Source organism: Trichechus manatus, unplaced genomic scaffold (assembly GCF_000243295.1).
Source record: "Trichechus manatus latirostris isolate Lorelei unplaced genomic scaffold, TriManLat1.0 scaffold00144, whole genome shotgun sequence".
Classification (NCBI taxonomy): domain Eukaryota; kingdom Metazoa; phylum Chordata; class Mammalia; order Sirenia; family Trichechidae; genus Trichechus; species Trichechus manatus.
The window spans coordinates 2,159,959-2,170,065 of NW_004444080.1; the positions used below are offsets into that span (position 1 = coordinate 2,159,959).

The window sequence follows — 10,107 nt, forward strand, 5'->3', positions numbered from 1 at the left end:
GACAACTTCTCAAGCCCCCATGTCAACTTCTCAGACCTCCCCAACCTGCCCAGCCGCGACCCCCACCTAGTCTCCGCCGTAGGCCCCACCCGCCCGCGGCCCCGCCTCCCCCCTTTCCCGTCCCAGGGCGCGTTGCGCGGCGCGGGCCGGAAGTCAGCGAGTTCCCGGGTGTGTGCCTGTGTCTGGAAGCGGCGTGAGGCCGGGACTAGCACTGGGAATTCTCGTCTGAGCGGTCACCACCGTCACTGTCACTACCACACGGAGCCACTTCTAGAGGGGAGTAGACCCGGCCCTTTGCCGGGCGGAGAAGATGTTACCCCTGTCCATCAAGGACGATGAATACAAACCAGCCAAGTTCAATCTGTTCGGCAAGATCTCGGGCTGGTTTAGGTGCGGGGTGCGGTGTTTGCGGGAAGGGGGTGTCCGGCAGTGGGGAAGAAGGCCCAGACTTAAGGGTGGCGGCGCGAGACCAGGGAGGGAGCGTCAGAGACCCCCCACTCCCCGCCCTTCCCTAGCGTGAGAAATGGATCGTGTGGATTGGGGGGGATCTTGAAATGGGGACGTAGCTTCGGGGTTCCGGCTCCCCTTGACTCTCCCGACTCTTCCCCACTTCTGTCATGCCTAGGTCTATCCTGTCGGACAAGACGTCCCGGAACCTGTTTTTCTTCCTTTGCCTGAATCTCTCTTTCGCATTTGTGGAACTGCTCTACGGCATCTGGAGCAACTGGTAACCAAAGGGAAAATGGTTGGGGCGGAAGCAGAGGGTAGGGAAGACGAAGCACTATTTGCTTAGTGCCACGTAGCTCCTCATCAGGAGGTACAGGTCTTGCCTTTGCCACTACCTCTGCTGCTGAATTGCTATTTCATCACCACAGCAATCTGGCAGGGCTGCATCTGCTAAGATCTGGGGCCTATCACGTGCAGTAGCCCCCCTGTCGGACGCGAGAGGTCCCCGCCTCCTTTTCGCAGGTGCAGAAAGTCTTTCATCTGTAACTTTGCACGTATTAGCTTCATCCACTTGGGATTGGGAGAAGCCTGTTCCCTGCCTCTCTTGTAGCCATGTGGGGAGTGGCGTTTGCATTTGACTCTTAAGATTCAATCTGAGATATTCTTCTTAATTTGCTACTAGGTCTTGATATGAGGAATAAGTTTATAAAGGGGATGTCTAGAGAAATATGTGTGATTCTCTTCTCTCTTTAATGCTGAAACAGTACCATGATTTTCGTCTGGTCTTGACTGTAATAGAAAATTCCATGTAGTACTGTAGTATGCTAAATCTTTTGAGGTGATAGTTTTTGGTGTCAGCTTTGGGTCTTTTTTCAAACTACTTTGGGAAGAGGTAAATTCATTGTAACTTTATGAAAATGAAGTGCTATTATTTAGGTATTTGCTGTTGAATGACTTCGGATTTGTGGAATTGTTCAGCTAACAGTAAGATCATCACAGCCCATCTAGGTGTTCTGGTTTGTCTTTAGATCTCATACCCATTTGAGAATCTGATGAAAGCCAACACAGAATTTTACATAAAACTTAAGGTGTAAAGGGATTCTCTGAAATAGATCTCAGACCCCAGATTAACAACCTCTGTTGTCTATGGTTTATTTTCTATTAATTAGATAGTCTCAGTCTCTGTCTTTTCAGGTCCATTTTTCAGAGAATTGCCATCCTTAATCTTTACCTCTTTTGACATTGAACATTAACTTTAGTTAATATAACTAGTTTTGGTGACATATATATTTTTATATGACAGTTTAATTCAGCTGCCAATTCAATTTTATCAAAAATACTCGACAGTCAACAGATTATGAAAGTTATTAGTCTAGTCATCCCGTGCATGTAAAAGATATTAAAAACACTATAAAATCTTAATATATGTAATAACCATTTTGAATCCTCTGGGAATCAGAAATATGTATCTGAAGGATACCCCATCATAGATTAATTTTTTTAATCTTGCAATATTAATACCCTTCAATGTACATGTTAAAAGCACTACTTGTAAGTTATCTTGACTTGTATTTGAATAATCATACTTTATTATTTGTTATAAATATATTTTTCTCCTCCTAAATTATGCTATAATTTCAGCATATGTACTGACTGTATCTTGGCTTGTATATGCATGTTTTGCTGCAGTTTGTTTATATTGCAATGCATGATATTTCACTGTGGCCTTCCACTGCATAAATTACCATGCGAAATGTCTCGTTCAAGGGATTTATTTTTGAAATGCCTAAACTACCTCTTTCATGGAAAGTTAGGTATATACCTCCTAGTTCATTGTGTAGTGCCTGGAGTCTTCAAAGCTCTTAAGCGGCCATCCAAGGCACAACAATTGGTCTCTATTTGCCTGGAGTAACAGAGGAAGAAGGAGAGTCAGGAATAGGAGGAAGATATGGAATGTTTGGCTAATTGCCTCCATGAACAGCTACCTCCCTTGCCACAAGACCAGAGGAACTGGATGGTGCCCAACTACCATTACTGAACATTTTAATCAAAGATTCTATAGAAGAATTCTGATCAAGAGGAGGAAAATGCAGAACAGAATTTCAAATTTTCATGGACTCTAGACTTTCTGGAGCCAAGGAAGCTGATGAATCCCTGAAACTATTGCCCTGAGATCATTTTTAAACCTTAAACCAGAATTATCCTCTGAGGTCATCTTAAAACCAAATAGTAGTTCAGCTTAACTAGTAAAAAAAAGTGTGCCTTGAGCATTACGCTCTTTCAAGAACTTATCTATATGGCATCAAAGTGACAACAGCAACTCAGAAGATTAGATAGGATCCTTAAGGGTCAGTGAGTTTATGTTAATGAGGGAGAAACAACTCGGAAAAGGAGAGTGAGAATGATTGCACAACTCGAAGAATGTAATCAGTGTCACTGAATTGTACGTGTAGAAATGATTGAGTTGGTGTATTTTTTGCTGTGTATATTTTCAACAAGAGAATAAAAGCAAATAAAAAATCACCAAAAAAAAAAAAAAAAAAGTTAGGTATATAGTAATTACTTTTATTTGTAGAGGTCTATTGAGGAAATTGCTAAAACCATTGTTTTCCAAGCCATTTGTCAGGATGAAACCCTGGTGGTGTAGTGGTTAAGAGCTATGGCTGCTAATCGAAAGGTCAGCAGTTCGAGTCCACCAGGTGGTCCTTGGAAACCCTATGGGGCAGTTGTACTCTGTCCGATAGGATCGCTATGAGTTGAAAGAAAACATAGGTGGTATGTAACTTGTTCTTTTGCTCTTGGTGAGGTTCCCTCCTCCTCTAGTTCGCTCTCTTTCTTGTGGTGTTATATTCTCCAGATTTAAAATCCAGATCTGAACTAGTGTCTGTCCTACTAGGGAAGAATTTAGTGGGAATTTGTTCTTCTCATGCCCACGTATGCTAACCTTCATGTCTACAACCTCCATATCCACAACTCCTTATTCCCCAAGATTAATTTTTATCAGTGGATGGTGGAGTACATATCTGTTCCCATTGATGCCTTGGCAGATTTAGAAATAACCTGTTGTTGTTAGGTGCCGTCAAGTCAGTTCTGACTCATATCCACCCTATGTACAACAGAACGAAACACTGCCCGGTCCTGCACCATCCTCACAGTCGTTGTTATGCTTGAGCCCATTGTTGCAGAAATAACCTGAGCGTTTTCATCATCTGGTTTGCTTTATCTTATTTAGACACCACTTTTTTCACTTCCTTTCATGGACTGATCAATAAATTTCTTAAATGACTGGATTACCTCTGTTCCTGTAGACTCAAAGTTTCTTGAGTAAATTTTTTCCCCAAACTTATTCTCTATGTCAAAGTCATTTCTGTGTTCATTTTTATTCTTTAAAAATTAAGTTTCAAATGTTAGAAACATGAAATGTCGATTTTTTTGTATTGTAGGATTAAAAGATGGATAAATCACTTTCTTCATAAGTAAATGTTCATAGAAATAGTTAATCTAATTGCAACAGATGTTAGTTTCCACTGGTTCTTGTTCAGAACCTTCAGTTTAAAGGAAGAACTTAGTTATAGTTGATTTCTGTTTGAAGAAAAGACGGTGTTAACAGTGGAAAAATAGCTAAGCTATTCATGTGTTCCCCCCATGAAATATCCACTACCTTTCACATTTCCACCAGAATATAAGCTTTATTAAGGTAGAGATCTTTTCAATCTTAGCATGCTAGTACATAACACATAAAAAACCAATACTAAACCCTTTGCCATTGAGTCAATTCCAACTCATAGTGACCTTATAGGACAGAGTAGAAATGCCCCATAGGGTTTCCAAGGCCATAAATCTTCACAGAAAAGAAGCAGACTGCCACACATAGCACATAGTAGGTGCTTAATATATATTTGCTGAATGAGAGAATAATATATGTATGGAATTTATCTGCCTACACTAGACATACTAACTATCCCTGTTAAAAACCAAACCAAATCCGTTGCCATCGAGTTGATTCTGACCCATAGCAACCCTATAGGACAAAGTAGAACTGCCCCATAGGGTCTCCAAGGAGCAGCTGGTGGATTTGAACTGCCGACTGTTTTGGTTAACCAGTATACTACCAGGGTTTTAAACTGTCCCAGTTTGGGGCGGGGAGTGGGGGGGAACATTTAAGTTACTCCTTTTATTCTAAGAAGTTAGGTGAAAACAGTAGGAATAGTATATGTGATCTTTTCTTCTAGGGTTCTTTTTTTTTCTAGCATTTTATTTTTCATTTACTTATTGTTGAGTAACTATTTATCTCAAGGTAATTGAGTGCTTGGCTACTAAATGAAAGTTTAGTGGTTTGAATCCACCCAGAGGCATCTTGGAAGAAAGGCCCGATGATCTACTGCCAAAGTATCATAGACATTGAAAACCCTATGAAGGGCAGTCCTACTCTGAAACACATAGGGTCACCATGAACTGGAATCGAATCTACGGCAAGTGGTTTTTTTTTTAGTTGTAGTATAGTATTAAAAATGTGGTTTTGTGTTATCTAGGATTCAGTTAGAGGGCAGTAATGGTTCAGTGGTAGAATTTTTGTCATCCATAGGAAAGACCTGGGTTTGATACCCAGCCGGCGCACCTCAGACCCTGTCAGTGGAGATTTGAATGTTGCCATGGTGCTCAACAGGTTTCAGTGGAGCTTCCAGCATAAAGCAGACTAGGAAAAATGGTCTGGTGATCTACTTCCGAAAATCAGCCAATGAAAACTCTGTGGATCACTATGGTCCAATCCGCAGCCGATCATGGGGATGGTGCAGGACCAGGCCGCATTTTGTTTCATTGTGTGTGGGCTCGCCATGAGTTGGAGACCCACTTGACGGCAGCTAACAGCATCAACAACAGGGTTCAGTTGGTTTTCCAGTTAAAGAAAAGCCTCCAAAAAAAAAAAAGTTACTTAAGCAAGATAAAACTTTATTTCCAAAATGGCTTTTAGAGTTTCAGCTAATTCCTTACGTTAGAACATCCAGAATAGAGAGAAAAAGAGGCAAAGGCTGTGCACTGTTTCCTTTTAGAATATATATCCGTACACTAACATATAGCACTTTCACCTGTATTTCAATGACTAGAACTTTATCACATGGTCATTCCTAGTTGCAAATGTAGTCTTTATTCCAGGCAGCTGTGTATTCAGCTACACGTCAAGGATTCCTTACTATGGAAAAAAATGGAATATGTAGAAAGTGTTAGGCTCAGGAAGTCAAACTGGAAAGAGAGAGAAGCTAGTCTGACATTTTCTGTAGATGGAAAACTGAGGCCCAGAGTTTATTTCCCAAAGTAGCAGCAGACCCCAGAAGCACCTGTTGTTCAAGTTCCCCACCACCATGCTGATTTTTTTTTTTTTTTAGTATCTCAGTATAATTTGCTTTGCTTGTTTTTATGCTGTTAAGTTTTATGTTTATTTTACTATTAAAAAAATAATTTCAGTAATTTTTTTTTTAACCTAAACTGTGTCAACCTTAGACATAGAAGGAACTCAGCTAATTCTAAAGGTAAATTTCCTTGTATTAGCAAAGTAAATATTTGTTCAAGAAAACGTTTTAGGCAACGCTGGACATTGGTTTATTCCTTGTCTGGACATTGATTTCTATATATGTCATAGCAGGTGTTTGTAAAGTAATTCCTTGGTAAAGAAAAATGCCTCCACTAGTCACATATTTTTCTATTGAATTAAAACTTTTATGTGTCATGGTCGTTTGTCAACTTTTCCCTTCTCAAAAGGCAGTCTTACTTACCAGTTTATGATGCCTTTGTTTTCATACAGTTTTATTTTTCATCTTAAAAACTTAGATAAATATTTCCCTTGGCTGGTTTTTTTTATATATATATAAATGTAATGGAATTTAGTGCAGTTGTGGGTTTTCACTATAACTCTCATTAGTTTAACATGTTTTTTAATATTGAGGTCCTAAGGATTTTCTAAATTTATGATAATAAACTGATAATAGTTTCTTTTCCCTTTTTGACCTCGTGGAAACCAACTGGTAAGGGGTTTGTGAATTATAATGATCCCTATCTTCAGTTTTGAATTAATATTTAACAACCAGTATAAATATACTGTTAGCTAAGTTACCAATAGACCTTTTGAAAAACCTTATTATAGAAAATTTTAAGCATATGTAAAAGTAGAGAGAATAGTTTGATAGTCCTCATGTCCCTTCATTCAGCTGTAACGTTTATCAACACATGACCTATTTTTTTCATCTGTTATCCCTGTCCCACCACTAGATTATTTTATTGCAGATTCTAGATATCATATAATTTCTTCCATAAATACTTCAGTATGAGTCTCTAAAAGATAAGAACTCCTCTCTTTTTAGCCTAACCCAATGCTATTATTACCTATAAAATTTTAATAATTTATTAATATCAAATATTAGTGTTCAGATGTCCCTCATTGTCTTGTAAATTACTTTTACAGTTGGTTTTGCAGGTCAGAATTCAGTCAAGGCCCACACATAGCATTTGGGATACATCTCTTAAGTTTCTCTTAATTTATAGGTTCTCTTTATCCCCTTCTTTGTTCTCACCTTCAATTTAAATAAAATCCTCTTTAAAAGATTTCTTTTGCCATATGTTCTGTTCACATTCATTATATTTTCCTTCAGTGTTCATGTTTCTCTTTATATTGTAGGAAATTTAGCTGATTAAAATGTCTTTGAAAGCTAGTTGCTAAAAAAACAAACTTTAATAATACATTTTAGAGAAACTGGCAGTGTTTAAAGATAGGAACATAAAATAACTGCTGCATTTAACAACTAAACTTTATCATGATTTACTGAAGTCAATTTTGGTACGTAAATCATATAACCTTAGATATTCTCTATGCTTTATTTTATGAGGAAGTTTATTCTGTATAGTTTAAATGATAATTCATAGAAACATTTGCTAATATTGGAAATGAGCAACAACATTGATAGTCCTCATGAGCATATCCTACGTGAGCAGAGAACTAGAAGTAGATTGTTGTTCACAAGGATTTATCATCCTAGTCACAGCTAAGTAATTTTCAAATTGTGATACCAGGTTTATGTGAAAAGGTCTCATATTGCAGTGATTTAAGAGAACATAATGTTCTTTCACCCCAGAAGGCAGAATAGATTTTCAGATACATTACATTTCAGTAAACACTAAAAATAAAATGATATTTTAATGAAAATTAAATTCATTTAAAATTTAAACACAAAATCTCGTTTTGAGGAGTATTAAAATTGCCATGTTATACCTAAACCTCTTTAATGTGGAACCTGATTTTTTTTTTTTCCCATTAAGGTAGTGTTTGGTGTCCATTGAATGTTTGTAAAGTAAATTTTTTGAAATAGAACAGTTTCTACTAAATATTTGTGTATATCAGTAAATCAGTAAATATATTTGTTTAGGATGAATACTTTGCCGCCTTCTAAAACTGATTTACGATCATTTAAAATAAAAGTCATGTATACAATAAAGCTTTTAAGAAACAAAAGCATTAAAAACCATGCGTAGGGAGGAAAAAGATAAATGCATTAAATATGTAGATGAATGTAGTATATCCCACCAGAATTTAGAGACCATCTCAGAAATAGATTTTATGTGTTGAACACTAATGACCAAAGACCAGACAAGTTGTGGAATGACATCAAGGGCATCATACATGAAGAAAGCAAAAGGTTGTTAAAAAGACAGGAAAGAAAGAAAAGACCAAAATGGATGTCAGAAGAGACCTCTGAAACGCCCTTGGGTGTTGCGTAGCTAAAGCAAAAGGAAGAAATGAAGTTAAAGAGCAGAACAGAAGATTTCAAAGGGTGGCTCCAGAAGACAAAGTATTGTAATGAACTGCAAAGACCTGGAGTTAGAAAACGAAAAGGGAAGAATATGCTTGGCATTTCTTAAGCTGAATACAATAAAATCATTTTTTTCATTGTTACATAGCTGATCAGGCCCAATAGTGTAGATTTCTGGTGATCTAAGTATCCAAGGAAAAAGCTTCAAGTATCAAATGTGAGAGAATTGCATGAATAACATGCCCTTTACTTTGTCTTCCTCATATATCAGTTTTCTCATTCAGCTTTTTCATTAATTTATGAAAAAATTTCCTGAGTTGAGTATTAGATGAGATAGTTTTAAGTACTACCTGTACTTAAATCTTCTGATTCATCTATAGTTGAATGAAATATACAAAATTCATTATAAAATTTAAGACATTTTCCAAAATACTTTGTAATGATTTGGGAGAGATTTACAATTTATTAACTTTTTCATGTGAATGAATAATGTATTTTAACTTTTGTTTAATTGTGTAATTATTTCAAATTTTGTTTGTATTTTGAATAATTTCTATTGACTATTGAAATTCACTGATTTCTTTCCTCAACTGTGTCCAGTCAGCTCATGGTTCAGGGCCAAATTGGCCAGCTGTCTATTCTTGTAAATAGTTTTATTGGAACACAGTTATGCTTATTTGTTTGCATGTTGTCTGTGGCTGCTTCTGTGCTACAACAGCAAAGTGTAGCAGTTGTGACAGAGACCTTATAGCCCTTAAAACCAATTGAAAAAATTCTTCATTGCTGATGTCTGGTTTTTTGTCTCTAGCTTTTCCGTTATCTTTTTTTATAGTTTGCATTTCTCTGCTGAAATTTCCTATTGGTTTGTGCATTTGGTCCACCTTTCTATAGAACTTTTAACATATTAATCTTAGTTATAGTTTTAATATTTGGGTCTGATTCTTGGTCTGATTCTGTTGACTGCTTTATCTCTTAACAATGAGTTATTTTTCTTGCTTTTTTTTTTTTCTGTCTTGAAAATTTTGATTGAATGCTGGACAGTGTGATAAAGACCAGTAGATATTGGGGTAAATAATATTTATGACTAGAAGTGGATGGTCTTGGGTGGGAATGAGTTTCTTTTACTCTCCCGGTGGTACCATAGTAGAACATCTGCTTTGTATTGGTTCAGGATCTTATGCCCAGTAGGGTTTCTTTCCCCTCCCTTAGCAGCTTTTTATTTCATTTTATTTTTTTAGTGGTTTCTTTAGCATTTATAATATGAATCTTTACCTTATCATAAATAATATGGTCACTTGATGTATCATGTAAGAGTCTTACAAGGATACAATTCCATTTCCTTTTTCTATCCTTTGTGTTATTATTGTCATTTTACCGTTACATATGTGTCATGGATTGAATTGTGTCCCCCAGAAATATGTGTCAACTTGGTTAGGCCATGATCCCCAGTATTGTGTGGTCGTTTTCCGTTTTGTTATTTCCCTATGTGTTGTAAATCCTATCACTATGATGTAATAAGATGGATTAGCGGCAGTTATGTTGATGAGATATACAAGATTAGGTAGTGTCTTAAGCCAGTCTCTTATGAGATATAAAAGAAGAGAGCAGAGAGACATGGGAACCTCACACCACCAAGAAAGCAGTGCCAGGAGCAGAGCGTGTCCTTTGGACCTGACGTTCTTGCGTTGAGGTGCTCCCAGACCAAGGGAAAATTGATGACACCTTCCTCCAAGGTCAACAGAGAGTGAAAGCCTTCCCCTGGAGCCGAGGCCCTGAATTTGGACTTGTAGCCTACTAGACTGTGAGAGAATAAATTTCTCTTTGTTAAAGCCATCCACTTGTGGTATTTCTGTTATAGCAG

At 37.3% G+C, this 10,107-nt stretch overlaps 1 protein-coding gene across 2 annotated transcripts in view; it reads left to right on the top strand.

Moving 5' to 3' along the window:
- Window positions 1-160: 160 nt before the first annotated feature.
- Window positions 161-10,107, top strand: part of SLC30A7 (solute carrier family 30 member 7) — an 88,076-nt gene continuing 78,129 nt past the window's right edge. For both annotated transcript variants that reach the window (XM_004385727.2, XM_023739997.1), the window contains exons 1-2: window positions 161-390; window positions 626-727. In XM_004385727.2, coding sequence (XP_004385784.1) covers window positions 311-390; window positions 626-727 — 182 coding nt within the window. In that variant the 5' untranslated portion in view covers window positions 161-310. The remainder of the gene's footprint in view (window positions 391-625; window positions 728-10,107) is intronic.